This window comes from Aedes albopictus, chromosome 3 (genome assembly GCF_035046485.1).
Source record: "Aedes albopictus strain Foshan chromosome 3, AalbF5, whole genome shotgun sequence".
NCBI classification, from domain to species: Eukaryota; Metazoa; Arthropoda; class Insecta; order Diptera; family Culicidae; genus Aedes; species Aedes albopictus.
Window position 1 is genome coordinate 449804982 of NC_085138.1, and position 27755 is coordinate 449832736.

At 37.3% G+C, this 27755-nt stretch overlaps 1 protein-coding gene across 6 annotated transcripts; it reads left to right on the forward strand.

Annotated features, from left to right (window-relative positions):
• Positions 1–820: 820 nt before the first annotated feature.
• On the forward strand, positions 821–26672 carry LOC109425768 (heat shock factor protein). 6 transcript variants are annotated; one of them, XR_003895200.2, is made up of 12 exons: positions 821–1045; positions 9401–9509; positions 9588–9931; positions 9996–10112; positions 10180–10265; positions 17622–17708; positions 19840–20814; positions 20884–20989; positions 21492–21569; positions 21853–21994; positions 25283–25369; positions 25776–25990. XR_003895200.2 is itself a non-coding variant. In XM_029864598.2 (11 exons), the coding sequence occupies exons 1-11, from the start codon at positions 941–943 to the stop codon at positions 25925–25927; spliced, it is 2301 nt and encodes a 766-aa protein (XP_029720458.1). In that variant the 5' UTR covers positions 822–940; the 3' UTR covers positions 25928–26672. The 6 variants fall into 6 exon arrangements, 3 of the variants coding, with proteins under 3 accessions (XP_029720458.1, XP_029720459.1, XP_019556633.2); XR_003895199.2 differs by having other exon boundaries at positions 25208–25369; positions 25776–25837; XM_029864598.2 differs by lacking the exon at positions 25283–25369 and having other exon boundaries at positions 822–1045; positions 25776–26672.
• The last annotated feature ends 1083 nt before the right edge of the window (positions 26673–27755 follow it).

The following is a 27755-nucleotide window of genomic DNA, read 5'->3' on the forward strand; positions in this document are numbered from 1 at the left end:
ATTCTGCCAGGAATCGGAAAATACTTAAATTTAGGTACTTGAGTTTCTCCGTGTAGAATTAGCTTTAGTTAAATAAATATTACATAATTGCATATACATTAGTTCTAGATTGAGTTTAAATAAGGGCGAAAGTAACATGACAGAGTTCTCTTCATCGACTTTCTCTTCTTCAAATTAATGTGACAAGATGCAAGTATGGTTACACTTTTTGGTCATAAATCGCTAGGTTGCGATGCAAGTTCGATTGAATTTGCATCTTGTCACTTTAATTTGCAGAAGAGAGAGTCGATTACTCTCTCGTGTTACTTTCGCCCTTATTTAAACTCAATCTAGAGTTATTATATGTCTAAAATAATGATCACTCTTTTATTCAATAGGTTCGAGCTTTACGTTTTGACTCAGTGTCAATCTTTTTTTTCCTGTTTGGGACTATGTTTACAAAATGTCATGTAATCAACCAACAATCGGGATACCCCTCGATCGGATTGAACTGTCAAACTTCGGGCTCAGTCCGATGTCCGATGACGAACTAGGGCTGTTCGTATTATCACTGAAACGATAATCAGTTCCAACTTCCAACTCAACAAAATAATTTTAAAATAACCTGTTCGTTGAGACCGAATTGATTAAAACAATAATGAGCACTTCTATTAATAAATAATTCAAACACTTAGGCAAAATAGTACTCGTTTTGACAACGTCGTATCAAGAGCTTCATATTCATCACTCTTTGCATCGGATAAAATTAATCGATTATTGAAAAGGTCAAAATTTACTGACACCCCTACGCGCCCATCAGTCGCAACGCATTCGAGTTTTGTTTTTCTCCGTCATCGTCGTGTGGTGAAACGAAAAGAAAAAAAAGTAGTGTTGGACGACAGAGACGATAGAGCAGTGAAATAATTTCATAATTTTTGACCTGAAAACTCGCGAAATAGTGATGCATACATTCACCGAAACGGGCGCCGGAGTTCCGGCCTTCCTTGCGAAACTGTGGAGACTGGTGGAGGATCCGGAAACGAACGATTTGATCTCCTGGAGTTCGGTAAGAAATCCGTCGTGTTGATTTGCGAAACAAAAATGGCCGTCGTGTTTTCAATGGAAAATTAATGTAAGCAGCAGAGCTAGTGCTGCTGCATTCCTATCAGATTTTGGAAAATGATAAAGTTCAATGTTCGATTCCAAGGAAAAATCTGCAAAAACAAGGGCAATTTCAACGTAATTTTAGAATATTTAAATGCAGTTCTGGAAGTAAATAAAGTGAATGCTGTAAATGTTTGCGACATTGACGATTAATACGGCAGCAATAATTATTTATTGATGAGGCTTTCGATTTCAAAATGAATAACACGGCTGGGCTACCTAACTATATTTTGAACTTTAATATTGGAACACAAATCTCGAATACTTTTTCAAATAGACGAGTCAAATCCTATGTTAATACGTCTATTTGAAACAGTATCCGAGCTTGGTGATGGGATATTCAAACCCTGAATTTTGATTATCCGTACAATCTAATCTAATATCAATTCGCCAATTCACCATTTTGATGTGAGTGGAAAACGTCTAAAATAACCGGTTCTGTAATTAGGGAATGTGGATCTCCTTGCAAATTGCCTGCTGATAGCGGGCTGTGAAGAACTAACAAACATCGTTAATGATATCTCACTAGAGCCTAAGTGCAGGTTGTTTACTTTCCGGAAAAATCCTGGAATCCTCAGACCTCAGGAAATTTCGCGTATGAGCGATTTCATGTAACCCTAGTTCATTTTATGATCAAGATGGGAATAATGATCGTGTTCTTCGCCAGCGGGGTGCATGTTTTCAATTTGTTTATCCAGTTTCTTAGGTTCAAAATTTTATGATCTAATTTAATAACCGAAAATTCTGTCAGCCTTATCGCTCGCCAAGATCGTGGGGTTGACGGTATTAAAGTAAAGGTGCTTTATTTTAATTTATGTAATGTTATGTTCTTAAGTCGAATCTACTTACTACTTTCAGTTCTTAGCACCCATGGTGGCGCAGAAGATCGAATGGAAAAATCTCCATCCTGGGCGATTGCCCGCCATCGCCGTGACCTGTGGCGAGGTCAAATTTCTATCGACTTCCTTTATTTCCTGTCTGTATTCCTGCCTATGTTGCGATGTCCTTTTGGATTCCAATCTAACGCTTGCTTGATTGATTGATTTGTCTTTATTATTGAGATGTTCAGCCCATTGGTTCGTCTCTTATAATTGCTTGATTTCGCTCCCGCTCCTGCGTATAGTTTGGCCGACTCACCTCCACTTTCGCTCCCGAATTGCTGTCGCTTATCGACTTTTCGTTACATCGACGTTAGAGATTCAAATGCGATTCTGAGGTCACCATGCACGAATTATATACCGCAGGCATCTATTGATTAAGACCTGCAGTCGTTGAGTGTTCTCCGCTGATACACACCAAGCTTCACTGGCTTACTGCAGTACAGATTTCACGTTCGAGTTGAAAATTCGGATTATTATCCATTACGGATATTATCCATTACGTGCTGCTGAAATGCTGATTACACTCCGCACATAAAAGCAAAGATTTCAGCCTGAAAAAGCGTTGTAGTGTCTACCAAGTGAGTAAAACTGATGTAGCCTTAGTTCACGAGAGTGGACACCAGCACCTGCTCATCCTTCGAGCAGGAGGTCATCAGTGTAACATACGATGCCGTCTGAAATACTTCTCTTCAGATAACCAGATGTCCACTCTTTCCGGGAACGGAATTTCGTGGAAAATGTCCTATAGTGAAAATTACAAGCATTTGTAAGATCACTTGGAGAAATGACAACTTTGTCCCAATTCACCAAAAGTGTTAACAACGAGGTGCGTGTTAATGTGCGATTCACAAGAGTTTCCTCTAGTAGACCGAGTACCCGTAGACGGTAAGTGCAAGAAAGTGCATGTTTGAGATGAATGTGTAGTGGAGCAACGTCAAAGAGAACTTTGAGCGCTGCCGTGGGAGTTGAAGAGAACGATCCAGACATCGCCATTAAGCACATCCTTTGCTGATGGCCTAACTTCGATTGGATCGTTCTCAGTTCGTCCTTTTGCCACCACACAAGACATCCATAGGCCAATATTGGCCAAACAACAGTTGTGTAGATCCATTTGATATACTTGGGTTTTAGACCCCAAGTTGTACAAAAGGTTCGCCGGCATTGCCCGAAGGCCATACAAGCTTTCTTGATTCTGAACTCAATGTGAGGTGTCCAGGAAAGCTTGGAATCAAGAATGACTCCAACATACTTTACCTGTTCAGTCACATCGATTTCAGAATCAAAGAGACACAAAGGTCGAACGCCATTACGGTTTCGCCTTTCCGTAAAAAGAACAATAGATGTTTTACTCGGATTAACCGAAAGGCCATATTGGCGACACCAACCCTCAACTACCTGAAGGGCGCTTTGCATCAGGTCGCACCGGTATTATTGAGTTGCCTCAATAGCGTATCTGCTACGAGATTCCACAAAAGCGGTGACAAGACTCCCCCTTGGGGGCATCCACAAACACTAAATTTCCTAATCCCTGCTAGACGCAATGTCGAGAAGAGATATCGATTTTTGAACGTTTGATGAATCCAATTGGAAATCATTGGAGATATACCATGACTCCGTGCGGCTTCCAATATAGCATCGAAAGGCACGTTGTCAAAGGCACCCTCGATATCTAAGAAAACACCCAAACAAGACTGCTTTTGAGCGAATGCTTTCTCGATATCGTAAACAACCTTGTGTAAAAGAGTCACAGTGGACTTACCAGATTGGTAGGCATGTTGGTTCACATGAAGAGGCACGTTGGCCAGATGAACATCACGGATGTTCTGCGTTCTAAGCATTTCAGAAGAAAAGAGGTCAAACTGATAGGTCTGAAACTCTTTGCTTCTTCATACGACGCACGACCCACTTTCGGAGTAAACTATAGGGGAGACTGAGGAGACTTGATCCCTGGGGAGACTTGTTTTCCCCATATTTTCTCGGAATCAAAAACAGTTTTCTTCTAGCATATTTTTTTCCAAAACTACATCGTGACAGACGACAATGTTTTGGTTACAATTGATTTTGATTGTGCATTTCATTATTTTTTAATGGCTGATGGTTTGTTTTCAGTCCTTCAGAAATCTTTTAGGCGATTCCGAAAAATCTCAATAACTTTGTAAAAATTGAACCAAATCGTTTAAAAAATTTACAGCACATAGTGTAAATAAAATACTTTCAAATGTATTTATTCAAATAAGGCTGTTATATAAATATTTTAATTAATGCAGCACAACAGTGACATGGGGAGACTTGATTCCTCGAGTATTACACACACATTATACATATGAAAAATAAAATTCTATTTGGAAGCCTCTATTTACTCGGAAATCTAGTATATGCAATGATGAAACATGTCAGATAAATATTATTTTATTACACACCATAAAAAGAGGGATCAAGTATCCCCATTTTCAAAATACAGCATAACCTTAACAATTTAAGGAAATCTTTCAATAAAAAAATAATTTCAAATTCATCATATTCATCAAACATACAAGAACACTTGAAATGAAAATGAATAGGAAGGTTCTGGAGTTTTCTTTTTAAATTAACCATGTGCTCAAAAGGGGATCAATTGTGGCCCATTTTCAAAAAATACATCATAAGACATGCCTCCATAAAAACAGTTGACAGTTGTTGAGAACTTTAACAATAATTCAAAGCCCTTCTGTTGTGTATAAACTTGCAATAGATGTTTACCTTCCATTCTATACGAAAAACGGATCAAGTTTTGTGTTTTTCTTGAAGTTACAGGCAGGTTAAGAAAAAGGGATGAAGTCTCCCCAGTCTCCCCTACAGTAATATCCCGCCAGGATATGGGAATCCACTTATCCGCGAGCGGTAATGGCGGCGGCGGGCATATCCAACCGGTTTAGATTTTGACGTTTCATGGGGGAAAGTCAAAACAGTTTCATTCTCCTCCTCACCTTTTCACTTCAAATTGTGCCTCAGAGTGCCTCGGTGTGCCACACAGCGTAAAAGACGGTGTGCTTGGCACCTCTTGGCACAATGTTCCAAGCGACTAGCCCCTTGGCCAGGATACACAGAATACACTGTGAAAATCGCATAATGCGAAACCATATAGGTGAAATTTTAAATTGATCAACATCTTAATAATCCCGCCCTTATTTTGCTTCAAGTTTTAGACTAAAGAAGGGCAGCTGATTGTCTGGGAGAATCACAAGGTCCACTTCGCTATTCCTCCGGTTAGCACAGTGAGGGCAAATAACTGTGGATGGCGTCCTGGTACTCCACAGGCTCCGTTAGCGTTTAGGTTTTTATTAGACCCTCCCCCGAGCAGGGAATTAGAACAAACCTATTACAAATTGATAACTAATTTTGTTATTGATAACAAAATGAAATCAAAATAAGTTTTCTTTCCGAATTATTTTTATTCAATATCAAACTGAGATATCATTTTGTTATCATTTCAAAAACTCAATGATAACAAGATACGATTTCAAAAATCCAAAAAAGGTTTAATGTGCTTTATTAATATTAATTATAATCACAAAATATTTGTTAAATCTACCAGTGTATTTTACTTACATATTGACACAAAATTTATAATTTGCTGATTCAGGGTAATGATCATGCTATTGATTTAAATTGGCTTGAACTTTAGTAAGTCTTTCTAGGGTGACTGGATATTATCGACAGGTTTGTTCTCTTCGTTATGAAGGGGTATTCATCGGCCAAGTTGCTTGAAACTTGGTTGTATAGCTTGGTTGGGAAAGATTTGAGGCCAACTTTGAATTCAACAGGTTTCAAAAAGCCTTCCATGACGAAGAGAACAAAACTACCCAGAATACAAAAGCTTCCAGATATCAGTTATTTCAATCTAAACATATTGCCAAATATTGTTAAATTTTTAAATTAATTTAATTTTTGATTAAAGGCAAATGAAGTTAGATATAACCAACCGAAGTAATTCACAGTCATTCTACTGTTGAAGGTAACATATTTTACCTTTATAAAGTATTCTCGCGCGAAAAAGGATTCATTTCAGCTCCGTACCAAAATGATGAATCTCGTTATGTTTGAAGTTTTGAAAATAACACAGATATTTATCATACATGAAATTTTTTTTATCTGTATTAACGAGATTTTTAGCCCTAGGTTAGTTCATCTCGGGACCCACGCTTTACTTCCCTTCCGAAGGAAGAACTCACATTTTGCGAGTTTGTCGGGAGTGGGATTCGATCCCAGGTCCTCGGCATGATAGTCAAGTGTTCTAACCATCACACCAGGTCCGCTCCACATACATGAAAATGATAAATGCCATTTCACTCATTGTTATGCCAAACGCGGCCATTTTACCAATCGACTATTATGCCAGTGTTGCCGAAGGGTAAGGTGTATGATCGGAGACTGACTTCTTTCAGCAGATCGAAAGTCCTTATTTCGTGGATAAGCTAAAGCTAAAATATATTGGTTTATTAGTTCAATTCCAATAATAATTCAGAATGGGTTTCTTACAATTGTTCAGTGCGATCTTCCTATTTCCTTACTGTCTATTCGACAAACATCACTTGGCATCGGTTGTTCCGGATCTAATTGTGTTCGCTATAGTAAAATATACGTTAAACTTCGTGCACTTCGTACGGTATACAACTAGGTAGGGTAAAAGGGTATAATGCGCCCCACCGGGGCAAAACGCCCCTCTTCATTTTCTAGCGATTCTAGCGCTTTTCGCATGCGTGATCGATTAGGAATGTCAAATATTGAAGAATTATTGCCATCAAGCTGGTCCGTTAGTGGATTGGTACAGAAAGGCAATAAAAATGTCAAAAAGTCTGAAATGGAGGCTTTTGGCGTAATATTTTAGCTCTTGTGAGCTGACTTCATTGTAAACGAAGCTAGTTCTGTTCGCTTGTGTTACTTCGCAACTTTTATGCAGTTAAACACTTGTTGAAAGACCCTCCTAGGATAAGCATGTGGTAGAATTATCCCCTGGGACAGTTTTATCACGGGGCTGGACGTTTTTCTTTTGATGGGGCGTATTGCCCCGTTTGTTTTGAAAAGGCAAATTTTGGAACATTTTCGAAAAACGTTTCAAAGCTTCCATAGCCACCTCTCCAAAGGCAAAGTTCGTATGCAACACTTCACTAACTTTAGTAACATCGATTTGCAGTGAACAATAGATGGAATAAGGCGCCAGTTTCAGATATATTGCCATTTCTGCTTAGGGGGGGCATATTATACCTGTTTACCCTAATCAAATAAATATTAATACTGATTCACTCGCTAACTGACTACGCTCTTTAGATGGTGTATTCTATCTTCTTCTATGAGGATTGTTTCAATTTCATTTCCATTTAGATCCCTATAATGTTCCATACTTGTTCCCATATTGATATGACCACCTTCGAAATAGTATCGCAACAGCCAGATTATGCCATTTGGCCATTATGCCAAAAGACTATGCCGAACGACATTATGCCATACCCGATAGAATTATTTTAGTAACATATTGTTCCTATCGGATGCCTTATTTTTTCAATGTCAACATTTTCCCCGGGTAACGAGGGAAAAAGCTGAGAAGCCGAATGCGACTGAATTCGTTGCTCGATGTCATTCAATTTGAGTCCCGATGCCTGGTGCTCTGGGATGTCGTAAACATCTCCCACATTTGTTTTGCTGCAGTGCATATAATCAGAAGGAAAAGCTGAAATATAATTACCTGTACAAAAATATTAAGGGCAGTTGTCCTTTGACTCCAAATTTACTTTTCTTTGTCACTTCAATGCCCATCATTAATCTTTTAATTGAATCATGGTATAGTTATGCTGCATATCTATGAGGATATCATATCCGATTTCCATGCAACTTCTCTTCGTTTAGGCTCCAAGTTAGAAAACACTGTTGATGAAATGTTAATGTTACAATCGATAATACTACGCCATTAATAGGTGCCATATAATATCGTTCAAACAAAACAAGTTTTCAATCACGAGATTCTTCTAAATTTAAAATAAAATCTAATTTAATTTTTTTCTTATTCATGTAAATTAATGCCTAATAAAATATCAAAATGAATACTAAATTTGTTATTAATTTTTAGTTATTACCCTTTAGATTTGATAGCTCCCTGAGAACTGCGTATGATATCAAGTCGTAAAATGTAGATAACAAAATGAGATATCAATTTGTTTTCAATGAGAACTCATTCTGATTTCAATTAGATATTCCAGTACATTATTTTGTTATCATTTTTGTTATGGTAACCCTTAATTCATACAAAATGAAAACTCATTTTGTTATCAAAATTCGTGATATCTAAATAACTCAATTTGTTTTCAATTAGTTCAATTAGGCACGGTAAGCATATAGCCGCATCGCATTATGAATTAGGGGTCATCTGTTTAGTGGACTCTTACCACCGCACCGGGACAGGTGGTCCGTAGTGTTATTCTTGACCAATTGAGCAACCGCTACCGACACTAAACAGCTATCTAGGCTAGGTATTGCAGAATAATTGATGCTGTAGTTGTGCAGATACTATAGGGTCAGCTATAAACACCTAGGCTGATATGCGATCGACCCCCAGGGCTCTGTTCGATTACATGCTACGGGTGCAATGATGGAGCTTCGGTGTTGACACAGGTAATGCGTCAAACCCTTGGAGGATCACCCAGCAAACATTGTAGCTTTATAATAGATGAACAAACCGCTCTTGGTCGAATAAGCTGTTACTCAGCTATCATTAATAGTTGGGCATGTTGAGGTGTTGGTGGGGTGACCGACACTTAAAAGTCTTCGAAAATACTCCATCTAGCGTTTCTGTTGGTCAGCCGGGTCCGCCAATAGCTGTCTTGATTTGTTTTTCACGGGCATCGTAGCATTGAACTCACTTAGGCGACGTGAGAAGAGACATCGTAGAGGAGACGTATGTCGCCGGTATTTACGGCTTTCTCGCCTTCGTCGGCATGGGAGTCCGCTCACGCTCTTTTGTCCCGCCTACATGAACGCTTCACTTCTTTCTCGAGAGCCGAATAGCGCTGACGGGCTTTGGCTTCTCGTGTTTTTACTCGCTCTATCGCGGTCTTGGCCTATTCCTATCTACCTCTTGGACCATCTATGATCCACTGTTTTCTTTGAGTGCGTACCTCATCCAAGCCCAAATTATTCTCGCCGGTGGCGATGAAGGCGTTCTTGATGGCGTTCCAATAAACGGATCACAAGTATTACCGAAAGTGGAAGCTGAAATTCAATTACGCTATTTCAGTTGTCTACTTAGGATTACTCAATCTTGACTCCATAATGGGCGTCGACACCTTTTTTTAAAAATCGAAAAGTCATCACTGAACTAAATAACATACATTTTACAATTTTAGGATGGCAGAAGCTTCATCATACAAAACCAGGCACAATTTGCCAAGGAATTGCTACCCCTCAATTACAAGCACAATAACATGGCAAGCTTCATACGGCAGTTGAATATGTGTAAGTGAATTATCGATTATCCAAACACGAATGTTTTACAACAATACAACCATTATTATTCAAATTTTGCACCTTCAGATGGGTTCCACAAGATCACATCCATCGACAATGGAGGGCTGCGGTTCGACAAGGACGAAATGGAATTTACACATCCTTGCTTTCAAAAAGATCATCCCTACCTGTTGGAGCATATCAAGCGTAAAATAGCAACCTCAAAACAGCAGCAACAACAGCAGGACGATAAAGGGGGGCTCAAAGTAGAAGCGATGAACCGGGTTTTGACGGAGATGAAGCAAATGCGAGGCCGGCAGGAATCCCTGGACACGCGCTTCTCTTCAATGAAGCAGGAAAACGAAGCACTGTGGAGGGAAATTGCCATTCTCCGGCAGAAACACCTGAAGCAGCAGCAGATCGTCAATAAGGTAGGAAAGCAGTAATGCCTAAAATAGGATGAATATGTTCGACTTAAATATTGCATAATTCCAGTTAATCCAATTCCTGGTCACTATTGTACAACCATCCCGAAGTGGGCTTGGTTCGATGGGAAACGGAAACAACAAACGTCGCTTCCAGCTCATGATCAACGACGCACCTCAATCGAAGGTGAGTGCTACCAAGTTTTCAAATGGTCACATATAAGTATTTCATATCGTTTGCTTATTGTTTACAGCAAAAGAAAACCGAGGGAGGTGAAGGCGCTTCTATTCAGGAGTTGGGCGAAGCACTCGAAGCATATGAGAATGAACAGGAACTGCTGTAAGTTGTTTATTCATTTATTATTTTTGTGTAGCATAATTCCTTCATAGCTGTATGTTTAAACTTTCAAATTTGCTTAACATGCGTTGTTTTGCACTTTCTACCATAGCACTGTGTGCATGTTATTTATAGTAATATTTTGCATTGCTTCTTAAAAACATTAAGGTGAAACATAAAAAAATCTCATTTTAATTTCCAATACAAACTTCAGAGACACAAATCTGTCGAACGAAGCATCAAACCAAAGCGAGTTTGTTTATTCTGGCTTTGCTTACTTGCAAAAAGAGGCTGATTACTTAAATCAGTATCAGTAGGTCGGCTCCAGAGGCACGTTCTCCAGAGGCGCATTTAATTACGAATTTTCTAAATTACTGCTGTTGAAAACGTGATTAGGGTAGCAAGTCAGCCATACTTGTATTTTCTGACGTTTCTCCTTAAATTCAATTAATATGTCCACTAGGTTGTCCCAAAATTGCTCATGGTCGAAAAGCTTGGGGGCTCTCCCTGCAAATGATAGCTGAGGGTGTTAGAAACAAACTTTTGTATGACGGCAACTTTCAGAAATAACGTTTAGAGGTCGCCCCGGCGAGATTTTTAAAAAATGGCCATTTTTCGTAATAAATTTCATACAAATATTTTTGACCGTACAAAAATTGCCAATACCCACTATTTTTATATTTTTTACAGCTTGATATGGACCAAACTACTTGGGAAAAATAATTAACGACATGTTTTGCAGGTAGCTTTTTGATACTGAATTTTTGAATTTACTAACATTAGTCATTTTTTATTATACTATGCCTTTTACCCATCATAAAAAGTATCTGAACTTAACGCTAATTTAAAACAGTTTCCATAAAAAGATCGGAAATTTTATGAGGAAAAACTTTGCCGAAGACAGCATTGCGTTTTTTCTATCCGTTTTAGAGTTATTCACGATTTACTATTTAGTGAAATTGGGAATTTAAGGTATTTAAAAAAAATCACAGAACTGCCCAAAAACACAAACAAAGTAAAAAATCACGTATGATCAACAAGTTTTTATTTTGATTGTGCTTAGGAATTATGGTGGCATCATTTACTGAATTTTTGTTTCCGTTGACAAATCAATTTTCTTTGATACAGAAAGGTACCTACTAGCGAGAAACTTTATCATAAGGTATCATTTTGAGATGCCTCAGCAGGCCATGGCATTTTTAACGGTTATGTACTGGCAATGGTTTATACGAGCATAATACACAATCAAACGCACGGCACATTTTGTATACCATTTAGGAGGTGATACATTCCGCAAAACATGCCGATTTCGTTTTTTCAATGATGTTGTTCAAATCGTTCAAAGACATGAATAAAACGTTCTAGTAGTCCATATCATTTTGATCAACATATAGGACGATAAAAATGATGTTAAAGACTGCCCCAGAAAGTATGGACGCACCTAGTCTTCAGTTGTCTGGGCCTGATCGACGGTTCTTGTTTCGGACTTTGTTTTGGCTGTTTCTGCTTACTATAGGGTCGAATATTCAAACGTTCTTTGCCACGATGATCATTAGAACTCAAAATGGTATCTGTTTGGTCATATGCCGCTCTGTGTAAGTTAGATGGTTTTTTCTTGTGCTTAAATATCTTCATTAAAAGTTCATCCAAACGAGGGTAAGAAGAATCTTTATTTTTGACCCAATTTTTGCATATGCTCAAACGTGTTGATCCCACTATGATTGCTGATGGCTGCTTACACGGTTTTCTCACTTACGCCCTCCGTATTTCCTAAGTGACCTTTTAAGTTCTGTACATCATTTGTGCACATTTTTTCGATGATGTTCCGCTGAAAGTTCATGTATTTTGAAACCAACTACAGGAAACGCATAAACCGCTATACAAATGCTGAGAGAATAGGTTGACTAACAGGATGTGGCCTTTAAAAAAAACTAGTCATCAAATATTTTGAAATACCAGTATTTTCTTACTGCGTCCATACTTTCTGGGGCGGTCTTTACTTGTTTATGCCCAAAACTGTTGTTTACAGATAATAGCCTACCTTGTCTTATTGTATGCCGTGTATGTGTTATGGTAATCAAATTGTTCTAACCTTGGATAACATTACGTTAACTCATTGGTTCATCTCATCCCGCCCGCTTCAATTTGCCTCGGTGTATCTTGTTTTCGGTGTTGATAAGATAGTTCAAGTCAGTAAATGTCAAGAAAGACAAGCTCTGTTTTTTAGAATGTCTTGAATTGGAATACGTATTGGTATTCTTACGTAAGATGTTCGTAATATCGATTTGGTATGGCTCAACGTATTCGCCTTTATTTACTTTGCCACTGTTTCCTGGGCTGTTTCACTGGTCCAGGACTTATACGTCTTCGTGTAGAAAAATAATTGAGAATATCGACAGGAAAGTAAGATAAATGCAAAAATATAGCTCAACATTTGTGGAGAATATCTTTAAAAAAAAACAATAGGCAGTACGAAGCTTGTCAAGAGATCTAGCTTTTTTTAAATCTTTGCTAGTTAATTTCTATATGGCGGGATTGAATAACAAAAAATAAAAGCCAATTATTGATGTCACCATAATTCCATAACACAATCAAGACAAAAACTTGTTGAGCATATGTAATTTTTTACTTTGTTTGTGTTTTTGAGAAGTTTTTATGTGACATTTTTAGAAAAATACCTAAAAATTCAAATTTCACCAAATAGTAAATTGTGAATAACTTTAAAACGGATAGAAAAAACGCCATGCTGTCTTCGGCAAAGTTTTTCCTCATAAAATTTTCTATCTTTTTATGGAAATTGTTTTAAATTAGCATTAGGTTCAGATACTTTTTATGATGGGTAAAATCAGGGTTCCTGATTTTCACTTTTCATCTTCTTCCACATTCGAATACAGTCAGCAGCGAACGGTTGTCGCTTTAGTTTGTGTGTTTGCTTGTCAGCGACGACAGCAAACTCCGGCGAACGGTGGGAAACCACACATGGAATTTAAACATTCGTCCACATTCGCATCGCAAGCGATCGAGCGGTGATGCGATTCGCAAACGAATTTTTGAAGTTTCCAAAAAATGTTTATTATTTTCTTTGCTAATCTAGCATTTCAACAACAATACACTAAAAATGTATGCATTACATGCAGAAATTATCCTCTAGTTATGATAATAGCCGCTTCGATCGCTCACCAGCATTCGTCACCATTCGCCATTCATTCATTCGCTTGCGAGCCAAACTGCGACGATCGGCAACGAATATCCATGTCAAGCAGCTTGCACTTCGCTTCCCACTGATGATGGGGTTGCGTGTTTGAGCGCGACAATCCGTTTGCTGCATCTTTCTCGATTCGCTTCAGCAAAGAGGAGTGAATATGAATGGTGTGAGGCGAATATACTGATCCTTGGGTAAAATGCACAGTATATCAAAAAATGACAAATTTTAGTAAATTCAAAAATTCAGTATCAAAAAGTTACCTGCAAAACATGTCGTTAATTATTTTTCCCAAGAAGTTTGGATCCATATCAAGCTGTAAAAAATATAAAAATAGTGGGTATTGCCAATTTTTGTAGGGTAAAAAATATTTGTATGAAATTTATTAATAAAAATGGCCATTTTTCATAAATCTCGCCGGGGCGACCTCTAAACGTCATTTCTGAAAGTTGCTGTCATACAAAAGTTTGTTTCTAACCCCCTTAGCTATCATTTGCAGGGTGAACCCCCAAGCTTTTCGACCATGTTCAATTTTGGGACAACCTAATGTCCACGATATAGTTACTGCTTCGAAGTAGATATGGAATAAAAAGTTGAGTTTGCCAAATTAACATTCTCCAGAGCCGAATTAGTTTATATTCAATATTCTTAATCTACTCTCTCAAAGCAAATACAGCTTCCGTTCGATAACTGGGCTTTGACGACAGTTCAGTTAGCGAGTGCCGTTTGGTAACTAGACTGAGCTTCCGGAGCCGGAGGCTATTGATATTTTTTGTTTTGTTTATCGATTTTACAGTTTTTGAGGTTATATTTCGTTTCTTTTAGACAGACGATTGCTTTTTAACTGGTCTTTGGCCCAGTTATCGATCGCCCAGTTAAAAAGCAGTCCAGTAAAACAGCAGTCAGTTATCGAGCGGATGCTGTAATAATAATACCAAGAATGCTCACTCCGCTTACATGCGGGGGAAACTATCACAGCGCTATCTACTGATGGAAGTTGAATCTGCATGCGGCAGTGTGTGTTACTGATTGTATGCGGATAACAAAACATACGCACACCACCTTCGCTCATCACAAATAACGAGCACTAATACAGAGAGCTTCCACCTTGATACGCATAGAGAGCGCCACTTGTCTTGTTGCTTGACGTTTGCATAGAAAAAGACAATAGAGGGAATAGAAATAAGGGAACTTACGTATTTTCGGCAGTTTTGTTCTCTTTGTCATGGGGGTTTTTTGTAACCTGTTGGTCTCAGAGTTGACCTCAAATCCTTCCCAACGAAGCTGAGTTATATGCCCAAATTTCAGGCAATTCGGCCCACAAAAAAACCCCATGACGAAGAGAACAAATCTGCCGATAATACCCTTCGTCACCCTATAACTATTCTTTGCTCAAAGTCATATACATAGTCATATATTATTCCTTGCAACATTTTTGAAATGCATTTGCAGTTATGTAGCATGATAACCCCTTTAGATCTCGATAAGTTGGGGTGAGCTGTTATAAGATTTAAAGAAATATTCAAATTTACGCAGACAAGCATTATTCTATTGTTTTTAAAACAGAAACTAGAATAATGAAGCGGAATCAAAAGATTTTGTAATTCTACACTAAAATAATCGTTAATTCGCAATCATTTAACTCTTCATAAGCAGTTTTTTTGCTCAAACTAAAGTTTTTGCAATGAAAATGTATTCACTGTGTTTCAAAAGCAAAAGGAAATTTATTTCATCGTAGTGAATATCTTTTGTGATCTATGCTTCAGCTAAAAAAATCTACTTTCCAATTTTTCAAAAATGATGAAGAATACAGGGGATAGACAAAATGATCGGGACAAGCAAAATTTTGACTTTTCAAAAAAATTTCAACTAGTTGTAATTATTCTCAAATTTTCACTGTAAGTTGATCAACTAGTTGTGTATCAGTGGTCTAATTTCGGAAAAGATCGGGCTATTCTGCATGAAGTTATAAATATTCTTGTAAAAAGGCTTAATCATCCAATAGCCAGCTTTGAGCTGTTATATCTCCGCATTCAATGAACTGATTGCAATGAAATTTTGACCATTCATGACTTATGTAATGAACTTTGAAAAACATTTAACTTAACTTGAAATTTTAACCTGAAAAAAAAATTATAGCGATTTTATTTTTTTCAAATTTTTTTTAGTAAAATGATCTATTTTTAATATGCAATCCATTACTTTTTCAGTTTATTGGCGGCTATGTTGTTACTTTCCTTCAAAACACATATATAAGTCAATTAGAGGAAAATTTAATGAACTATAATTTGCATCTTGAATTTTGAAACGATGTTGAAGTTTTGGATAATTTGGTGTTTTATTAGAAAAATCATTATAATTTTCTGCCGTGCTAAGAATTTTAAGTTAGCTCAAAGGTTTTTTATAGCTTATTATATAAGTCATAAATGGTCAAAATTTCATTGCATTCGGTTCATTGAATCCGGAGATATAACAGCTCAAAGTTCACTATCGGATAATTTTACCTTTTTCAAGAATCTTTATAACTTTGTGGAGAATGGCCCGATCTTTTCCAAATTTGAACCACTGATACACTACTAGTTGATGAACTTACAGTGAAAATTTGAGAATATTTGATGCATTTTTTAAAAAGTTATAGCTAGTTAAACATTTTTTGAAAAGTGAAAATTTTGCCTGTCCCGATCATTTTGTCTATCCCCTGTACATCAATAATAACTGTTTGATTTTTGTATTGCGTTAAATTACGGAACTTCATTCAATGGGTTTCTTTAGATCTTCACATTATTTTCAATTTTGAGTTTAGTTAGAAACCAGTTTATTGCAAATTTCAACAAATTGCTTCCTTCAAGGGGTTCGTGAGTGCAAATATTTCAGGAGGTGATGGAGGACCATGAAGGGGGAGAAAAATTTGTTCTACGCCTATGGTCAAATCTCATCCGGCGGCGTTGTCATTTCCAGTCATACGTGATTAGCTGCTATCTATGGTACGGTATAGGTAATCAACACTGTGTGCGCGATACAAAACAAGATAGCCAACATGATCCCCAGTATGCAAAAACGAGCTTTACCAGTTACATTTACAGTTGCAAATTTATAATCCAAAATGCGAAATTGAACTCGAAATGGTCGAAGAACAAATTGTGGAGCGGAGCAGGGGCATTACTTTGTCTAAGGGAGAATCTACATTTATCAAATATGTAAAAAAAACACTAGTTAGAAACACTACATACAAGCTTTTACGATCCTGGAAACTAAGTAGTTTCAAAGATGCTATTTGATAGAAAATTTAATAAGGCAATCCATGGCGACTTATCACGATGGGGTGACAGCCAAAAATCTAAACACAGTGTGAGTACAACCTAACAAAGTTTGGTCAAGTGTCGTTGGTGTTTAACAAATTCCTTTGTGTTCAACTGTCACCCCGATCATCGGATGTCAATAATACATGGTAAACATCATGGATTACCTTATAATCTTTCAAATGAGGGATAAAACAGTGGTAACCCAACAAACATTTTAGCACAGACAAACAGGCGTATCACTTGGAACAAATTACGATAAAAATCATCGTCATGTAAACATAATCGCCCAATGCTAACCTGTGTGGCTGTGTTACGCAAACCACTCAGTAGGTGGTGGTAGTGAGCAAACGTCAAATTGTTGTCTGTGATTTTAGGTTACAGAAGTGGAACAAACTACTCTTAAGTAAACTTTAGCTTAAGAAACTGCTATTTAACTACTTATGTTTCTTGGGAAGTTTGCTCATTTTTAGTTGTAGTGTGTTCAAGGCAAGCAAAGTCTAAAACATGTAAAGTTTAGTAATTTCCTACCGGCCGAGATTTAACCGTATTCGTAGAACTGTTTTTGTCAGCATGCTCTCACAAACCCTATAAACAACTTTTAAAACTGATTTTTTTTCGGTGCTAGGAAATGCTTTACAACTTTTTAGCTTTTATAAATCTTAAATCAGTAGTGCTTAGTAATTATTTAATAAAAGTATATTTTGAGCTTTAAAGCATGTTGCTTTATCCAGTTTGTTTGACTAAAATATCAATCTATGCCCTTGCGTTTGCATTCGTAACCACTCAGTAGTTAACAATTTGGTTCACGTATGACATTTTGTTTTTAAATTTAATATGTGATATACGTGCTTTTAGGTCGCAGGATAAGAGTAAGAAAGTTAAACTCACAGCTAGTGGTAGCATTAAGAAGGAAAAATCCCAAAAATCGAAGAGTTCCTCCAGGTAACCATTGATGATTTGTCTGTCTTTTGCAAGGGTTGCTGACTATTATATATTTTTTTATTTTAACGACTTTTTTGTTTGGGTACTCAATATTGCTTATAATTAGAATTTCAAACATAAAATATTCAGTTAATGCTAACCAGTGCGTTACGACAATCTTTGGCTGGCATCTAGATACAGCGAGGATGGAATTGAATGAGTTGCATTTCAAATCACGGTTCTGAGACATTTCCCCGAAAATTATTCCTCAGAAAACCATTTCCCACAATTTGATTTTTCAGAATATCACTAGGATTTCTTTCCTCATATATTTATGAAGGAAATCTATCGTAGGTTTTTTTATTTTTTGAAATTTTAGTTAAAAACCACAATTATTTAAAAAAAACCAAAACAATCCTTTGTTTTGAGTAGAATGAAAATAGGATATTGGTAAGGGCACCCTTTTTTTTCTGGGGAATGGAATTCCGGGAATGGTTTTCTTCCTGTTATAAAATCATAGATCACAGTGTAAAAGTAACACTATCCTCAATAAACATCAGATAGATTACCACAATTAAATGAGCAATTTCCATGGCCTGATTTATCAACCGTGTAATATTTAAGATACCGTGCCATGCCCTAATACCGTGACCTTAAGGATGCTCTTCACTTCAAAGAGCCCCCTGTAAAAATCAATAATTCATGTTTCTTGATTTTTCAAACGCTACATTATTGCTTATTGTGTATATTATGTATAATAAATATGATTAATGGAATTCCAAATGTTTAATCCATTGTTAAAATCAAAATTGTAAAACATAGCATTGTTCCTAATACCGTGTATGTGACCCGCATACATTGGTGGTCCTTTGAATCATCACTATATCAATCATACTAAGTTCATACTTAAAAGAACCTGTGCGTCAAACGTTGCCTAGAGGTTTGTGCCATTGATTCATAAAGTAAAAAGTATCAATAATATTTTCAGTTTGCAAGTTTTAGCCGAAACACGGTATTTGGAACACATAAGGAGCCATGCCCTAATACCGTGTATAGGTACTTTGCACTCACATTCTGTAAATAATTATAATCGCTTGTTTTTATAAATATGTGCCAAATTTATCACGCCTAACTTGAGCAGGTTTAATATGCTAATGATTGAACTAGTTACTCAGTTAAAAAAATAATACACTTAGTAAAATATTTGAGTTTTTTGTCAAATACACGGTATTAGGAGGCACACGGTATTAGGGCATGGCACGGTATAGCATTTATTGATTATACCGTGCCATGCCCTAATACCGTGACCTTAAGGATGCTTTTCACTTCAAAGAGCCCTGTAAAAATCAATAATCCATGTTTCTTGATTTTTCAAACGCTATATTATTCCTTATTGTGTGTATTATGTATAATAAATATGATTAATGGAATTCCAAATGTTTAATCCATTGTTAAAATCAAAATTGTTAAACATAGCATTGTTCCTAATACCGTGTATGTGACCCGCATACATTGGTGGTCCTTCGAATCATCACTATATCAATCATACTAAGTTCATACTTAAAAGAACCTGTGCGTCAAACGTTGCCTAGAGGTTTGTGCAATTGATTCATAAAATAAAAAGTATCAATAATATTTTCAGTATGCAAGTTTTAGCCGAAACACGGTATTTGGAACACAAAAGGAAACATGCCCTAATACCGTGTATTGGTACTTTGCACTCACATTCGATTCTGTAAATATTTTTAATTGCTTGTTTTTGTAAATATGTGCCAAATTTATCACGCCTAACTTGAGAAGGTTTAATATGCTAATGATTGAACTAGTTACTCAGTTAAAAAAATAATACACTTAGTAAAATATTTGAGTTTTTCTGTCAAATACACGATATTAGGAGGCACACGGTATTAGGGCATGGCACGGTATCAAGCGTTTAGTGTGAGTTCTTTCGAGAATTCGAATCATCCAATGTACTTACTGAAATGCTAGAACTCGTTAGGGCGTGAAGCAGTTTCAAGATGATAGTAGATGAAATCATGTGTGAAAGCCATATTTTTCCTTTTTTAAAATAGTACAGTAATATAAAAAAAAACCTTAAGAAAATTGAGGCAAAAAATATATTGCATTCCCAATGTATGACTTTCATTTACAGGGCATCGGAAATACCGGAAGTGATGTCGCCAATATCTTTGACCCAACAGTCGCCGTATCATTCAGGTAGTCCTAACGAAATTATCGAAGAGGCACAGTACAGTCCGCAATTTGGAACAGGTAACATCAAACAGGAAACCTTTGATTTTTCATCCGGTGTTGCAGATAATTGCGAACAGATAGTCAGCGACGCTGTTGAGGATGACCATATCGATGGTGAATACGCCGATGAAGCTTATCTGGTTGATCACGTTGATGAGATTAACCCTAGCAACATGCAATTCTTCGACGACTCAGATATGTTACATACTCCTATGGTCATCAAAGAGATGCAAAAGCAAGAACAACTCAAACAGCAGCAACAACAGCCAATGATCCAGCAACAGCAACAACAACAGAAGGCGGCCAATAAAGGAGAAAGTTTACTCAAGAACAGAAAGAATATGTTGCCTAACAAAGATCAAAAAAGTCTTCTGAACAGCAACAAAACAGCGTTCTCTGTAATTCCAAATACCAGTATGGACAAATCTGGCAAGAAAATGATTTCTCCCGGAAAACAAGTTCCTGCGAAAACTGCAGTCAACATTAACGCCGGTCCTTCTGGAACAAACAATTTTGTGCCCACTGTAAAACCATCAACATCGTCAATGGCTTATGGAGTGGAAGACTTCAATGTTGGCGAAGTTCCAGCAGACATTTTCGACGACGACAGCAATGTCCAAAAGGAATCTCCTATGTTGGGTGGTTTCAACTTCGAAAGTGGATTCTACAACCCCAACGTTAACATTAGCCAAATGAAGGGAAAACAATTGCTACAGCCTGCACAACCACAACTTCAGCAACAGCAGCAGCAAAACCTGCAGCCGAATGTCTCGAATCAAGCAGCTGGTACGGATGAGCATGATGAATCGTCAAATCCCGGTGTAGTGAGCAAATTTGTCAGCAACAATGCTGATTTGAATAGGCTCAACTCATTGTAAGTTTGTTTTTTTGTTGTGCGTATTGTGTAATCATTGGCATGAGAACTTTTTTATTTATATTTTAGGGCTGATTATGGTCAACATATTGATACCGTCCAAACTGATTTGGATTCATTGAAAGATCTCCTGAAAGGGGACAACTATCAATTCGATGCCAATACATTACTTGGGGTAAGTTACTATTGAAAGCGCAACGTTTTTAGTTTGCTGTTCAGGTAATCTTTTGTTATCTCTGCTTGCTGTGCAGGTATTTTTGTTATGATTAATATTGCTATTTCGAGAACAGCTGATATGTGTTGCTCAGTCAGACAACCATTATCAGCTTTTAATGGTTCTACCTGTAGGAATGTAATCGAGCAAACTCAGCCAAGAGATATCACACGTTTTTAGTTTATAAGTTGCTATTAATTGAAATTTACTTGTTTTTTCCTTCCAATTATAAAACACTAAATGAATTGTTTTCAATAAACACACAAATATATAAATCTTACATAAAAAAACTAAACATTACTGATGTCGATGACGGTGCTCACACCAATGATGATGCTATTGATCTCCTATGCTGCCGCAAATACAACATTGGTGACGGACCGATAAAACAATAAAATATTCAAACAATAATATTACACACTCACCTATAAACCCCTGTGCAAAATATGAACAAAATATATAGGCGGCTGGTGGAAATGGACCGCAGTATGGCAGAGTATATTTTGCACCAACTTCGTTCGATACCGACGCCTTGAATAAGGTTAGAGAAATTTGAAACCATCTAGTACCTACTATACTAAAACGCGCTTTTCCAACAATGAGACCGTTCCATAGAGTTTCCATTGGCTGAACTCATTTACCGATAATCCGGCTCTGTGAAACTATTGTACAATAGTGTAATTAGATCGCCACGTATTGCAACGAGTGATTTAGCGATCCAAATATTCTGTTGAGACACAAAAAAAAATCACAAATGCAAAAGTTCAAACCAGTCGTCACTGCAAACAAAACCGAAAGATAATGTCTCTTTTTGATACTTGCAGCTGTTTAACTCTAATGAAGATATCATGGGAATGGATTTCCCTATGAATTTGCCCGATTTGGCAGAGTCGCAGCGAAAGGCTGCTGTCGATGGTACGATTGCAGCACCCGTTACTAACAATAACGATACCAACAACGGGACAGGTAAGTGTTTGAATTTGAGTACGCATCTCAGCGGAATATAGGTGTACGGTGTAATAATTAGAGTTGAAAACGAACACAATAGATACATTGGAAGATAATATGTTTGCTATTTGAACAATGATCTGTATTGAAAGATATCTGATAGTGCGATACGCGTATTGCGTTGAAATGAGATCAGTTATAATTGTGGTCCATGTGATAGTTAGGCATAACTAGTGCTGAAAATGTCATTTTGATTTATCTAGATTCAATTACCTACAGCTCAACTAATGGCAGTGGCGTCTCGTAACATTAGTTTTCGTCTGTAAACTTGTAATTGCAAAGAATTTACAGTTAAAGTTAAATTGGAAACAGGGGAAACATCTATTGTCGTTGTTTTCTTATCTATAAGCCAATTTGTTCAGAAGATACAAGTATGATTGTTTGTTGAGGTTTGATGAGGTTCACTTTGGTGCGTGGATTGACGTTTGGTAGGAGTAAGAGGATAGATTGTGTGAAGTTGCAAGGATGGAAAACAGTTATTTCATGATTTTTAATGAAACTCAACATACATATGTACAGATGGAAATATTATTAGTAAAATTGCGAAAAAATCCACAGCTCAGGTGAGATTTGAACTCACGACCCTTATACGCTAGACAAGTGCTTTTCCAACTAAGCTACCGAGCCAATTAATGACACGGCATTTTGGTTGGTACAAGGTAATTCCAATCTCATCGATCATGCTTCATCTTTCCCTTAAATTTCACCGCAAATATATCCATCTCTTATGTACACATGCATGAAGAGCGATGCGATTTATTTACTGTTGAAACTGTTTGCCTAACTTTCAGGCGTCTCTTCATCACCGACTGTGGTGAGGAAGAACAATTGAAACCTGGTAGGCGACCAACGTGTCGTTCGCACTCTTTCATACATAAGAGATGGATACCAACCAAAATGCCGTGTCATTAATTGGCTCGGTAGCTTAGTTGGAAAAGCACTTGTCTAGCGTATAAGGGTCGTGAGTTCAAATCTCACCTGAGCTGTGGATTTTTTCGCAATTTTACTAATAATATTTCCATCTGTACATATGTATGTTGAGTTTCATTAAAAATCATTAATTGACCACACGGATTGGTATACCGAAGACTTTGCCCTTAAGTCATATTCGAGCTTCTACCTCTTCTGTAGTAATCTGTCGTATATGAAAGAGTGCGAACGACACGTTGGTCGCCTACCAGGTTTCAATTGTTCTTCCTCACCACAGTCGGTGATGAAGAGACGCCTGAAAGTTAGGCAAACAGTTTCAACAGTAAATAAATCGCATCGCTCTTCATGCATGTGTACATAAGAGATGGATATATTTGCGGTGAAATTTAAGGGAAAGATGAAGCATGATCGATGAGATTGGAATTACCTTGTACCAACCAAAATGCCGTGTCATTAATTGGCTCGGTAGCTTAGTTGGAAAAGCACTTGTCTAGCGTATAAGGGTCGTGAGTTCAAATCTCACCTGAGCTGTGGATTTTTTCGCAATTTTACTAATAATATTTCCATCTGTACATATGTATGTTGAGTTTCATTAAAAATCATTAATTGACCACACGGATTGGTATACCGAAGACTTTGCCCTTAAGTCATATTCGAGCTTCTACCTCTTCTGTAGTAATCTGTCGTATATGAAAGAGTGCGAACGACACGTTGGTCGCCTACCAGGTTTCAATTGTTCTTCCTCACCACAGTCGGTGATGAAGAGACGCCTGAAAGTTAGGCAAACAGTTTCAACAGTAAATAAATCGCATCGCTCTTCATGCATGTGTACATAAGAGATGGATATATTTGCGGTGAAATTTAAGGGAAAGATGAAGCATGATCGATGAGATTGGAATTACCTTGTACCAACCAAAATGCCGTGTCATTAATTGGCTCGGTAGCTTAGTTGGAAAAGCACTTGTCTAGCGTATAAGGGTCGTGAGTTCAAATCTCACCTGAGCTGTGGATTTTTTCGCAATTTTACTAATAATATTTCCATCTGTACATATGTATGTTGAGTTTCATTAAAAATCATTAATTGACCACACGGATTGGTATACCGAAGACTTTGCCCTTAAGTCATATTCGAGCTTCTACCTCTTCTGTAGTAATCTGTCGTATATGAAAGAGTGCGAACGACACGTTGGTCGCCTACCAGGTTTCAATTGTTCTTCCTCACCACAGTCGGTGATGAAGAGACGCCTGAAAGTTAGGCAAACAGTTTCAACAGTAAATAAATCGCATCGCTCTTCATGCATGTGTACATAAGAGATGGATATATTTGCGGTGAAATTTAAGGGAAAGATGAAGCATGATCGATGAGATTGGAATTACCTTGTACCAACCAAAATGCCGTGTCATTAATTGGCTCGGTAGCTTAGTTGGAAAAGCACTTGTCTAGCGTATAAGGGTCGTGAGTTCAAATCTCACCTGAGCTGTGGATTTTTTCGCAATTTTACTAATAATATTTCCATCTGTACATATGTATGTTGAGTTTCATTAAAAATCATTAATTGACCACACGGATTGGTATACCGAAGACTTTGCCCTTAAGTCAGTTATTTCATCTTGTTTCTGGTTCCGGTTCGATATTGATGAACATACCCACATAACTTGTCTGTGTAGAGATGAGGGAGAAGGTAGATAGAAAAATGCAAAGTATGAAGAATGAGACACTTCTGGGAATAGAAAACACCAGAGAAGCCAGGTAATTCAGATCCTTCTACTAACGAATCAGAAGCGAAAGGAATTAGAGCACAAATGTCGTCTTTACTCGTTACATATTTTTGACCATAACTAACTGATCTCACTTCAATGTACCTATGCGATGGTAATGAAAAACCTATTTCTCTTGAAACAATCTAGTGTTGGATAGGAAATATTTCTATTACATTACTACAAAGAGTCGCCGCAAGTGTTGCTGATTTCCCATGCTTTTTCCTGCATATGTAAATGGCTCCTATTTTCACAAACTGTGTATATACACATAAAAACAAAACTACCCCAAATTAAGAGGTTGGTGATTTTTGTTACGAGCTAGACAGTTGAAATTTCTTGAAGGATGGAAGGAGAAACAAATTCATTAAACAAAAATGTACTCAAAAATGAAAATAGTCATTGTTTTTGTAATTACAATACTGTTGGGTAGTTTTGTTTTTATGTGTGTCCAAATCAATAAATTATGACTTCTCTTCACAGGAATGTCTGTAACGACGTTGCAAAAATTTGGTTGATAATGGTTCTTGTTGTTGTTTGGTTGTTGTACAATATTAGCTGGGAAACTCTGATGATGATCATGATGTGTGTTATCTATCTGAGTGGGGAATCCGCAGATGTTATGGCTGCTGAATGAAGTATCAGGTATCTATGAGTACAGTTGTCTTACTATAACCACGCTGGTTCTACGGAAGAACGCGTTAAATAAATCAAGTTGTGATATGCCAGTCATTGTTATTTAGGCGTGCTTTATACTATTTGGATTGTGTTCGTATGTCAAAGGTTATGAGTTAAACAGAACGAATGAGTGGGTATATGAGCTGTGTGTAGATGTGAAGAACATTTGAAATCAACAAAAAAGTACATTAAGACATTTAAATTTACTTTAGCTACTTTGTCATAACTTTATCCATTGTTGAAACGTCTGGATCACAATGCATACATTACATTTATGTTGGAAACAATAATATGATGGATGGATAAAGTTATGATTCAACTAAAAGTATCTTTTTAGTGTAGTTCTTTAGAATAATACGTTTCTTATTTACAGGCCACGTATCACCGAGCCCGAATGGTGGGTCATCGAATCAACTAATGACATACAAAACAGGTTTGGGAAACCATAATGCCTGCGATTATATTGATTTGAACGAATTGTTGAATTTGGACGGTAGCAATGAGGGACAGTCAACCCTGAACTAACATGCTCATTCGTAACTTTGGTTTGTTATTTTGTTATGGATTTTCTGTCCCATAAATTCAGTTCACCAGCCGTCAAAAATACGGTCAAAGAGAAATACGAAACCAAAGCATTCTCTGCAGCCTTTTCTGCACAACGGTTATATTAACGGCAACATTTGTGGAACAGGCTATCCAACGTGCATATTTTATCGTTTTTACATACATGTTTAACATCTTATTAAATAGGACTTTCGTTAAAAGTTATTATATAAACTGTCTTATTGAGTATCTTGGTTACAGAAGGTAGAAGGTTCATATACATATTACCCGAATAATTTCGGAATCAAACTGTACGTAGCATGTAATTAAAAGTGTAAAGCTATTGTTTCGATCTGCAGAAAAACGACACTTCTAGTTTCTATAAACTTTCTACAAAAAAAATAGTGAGTTTGTTCCACACTACGGAGATATTTTAGGCTAGGTCAAGAAATTGTTTGTGACAATATTAACGTGAAAACATCAACTAAAAGTTGTACCTGACCCCCGTGACAGCACATCGGAAAAATGCAAACTTTTTGTTCAATGGACCTAGCTTCTTAGGAATCTAATTCAAAACAAAATGCATTTATCTTCATTGCTGTACGTTTAGAGCTCTTACATTGTTTGCATAACACGTGGAACATTCACTATAGCTATAACGATTCAGGTATAAAAACCGGAAATTTGTACGCCTTAAAATACACGCATATGATACGTTTGCTAACGAGCAATGTCCATTTTTGGGTTAAGTAGAACAAAAAGAAATCCGTATCTGCTTGATGACATAGTATTTAAGTTATTCCTCTGCACTTTTCGTGGCGACAAATCACTACCGGACACCGGTCTAATCAGTGTTTTTTTTTACTGATTAAGTTCGTTCGACGGTCTTTGTTCGTTCGTAGAGTTCTGCGGAATCCAAAGTAGGTTCGACTTGCTGCCACAATTCGTCTCTGAATGTCTCAACTGGTCTCGTTGTCTGCGGTAACCAGTGAACCCAAGTACCACGAATTCTTCAACTGCCTCGATTTCATCGCCGTCGATATAGATTCAGTGTGACGGGCGCATTAAATCCTCCCTGTACTTTGTCTTCGACACAATAATGACTGATTCTACTCGCCTGGGTTCATTCTTTGGTTCGATGTACGTTTCCGCCATCACCTCAAATTTGCGAGCGAGCGATATTATATATCAATATCATCGGCGAAAGCAAGCAGCTAAACGGACTTCGAGAAAATCGTACCTCTCGTATTTATCCCCGCTTTCCTTATTGCACCCTCTAGAGAAATGTTAAACAGCAAGAACGAAAGACCATCACCATGCCGTAACCCTCTGCTAGATTCGTAGGACCTTTAGAGTGTCAATGATACTCGACTGCCCCCCTTCGCTTGTCAGTCCCATGTTATTTTTCAAAGTGCCGACGTTTTGCACTATAACTCCAATTGTTTTCAAAAAAGTGTATTCATGTGATGCTTAAACCTTTCGTGGCACATTGAGCTGTGAAATGAGGCGAGAAAAATATCAAATTTATTTTAAATGGGCTCGTGAGAGACAAAAATATGATTTGCATTAGAAACAACATGGGACTGACATGCCAAGAGGGGCAGTATAATACACATAATACACATCACTCGAACCATCGCCGGCCTGACCAATCGTGTTAGTTTATCCGGAAATCCGAATTCGTGCATAATCTGCCGTAGCTGATCTCGATCGATGTGTGGGCACGTTGTATTCGCGTCATTTCTGCAACACCTGGCGGATGAATCCAGCCTGGTATTGCCCCACAAACTTTCTTGCAATCGGTGATAGA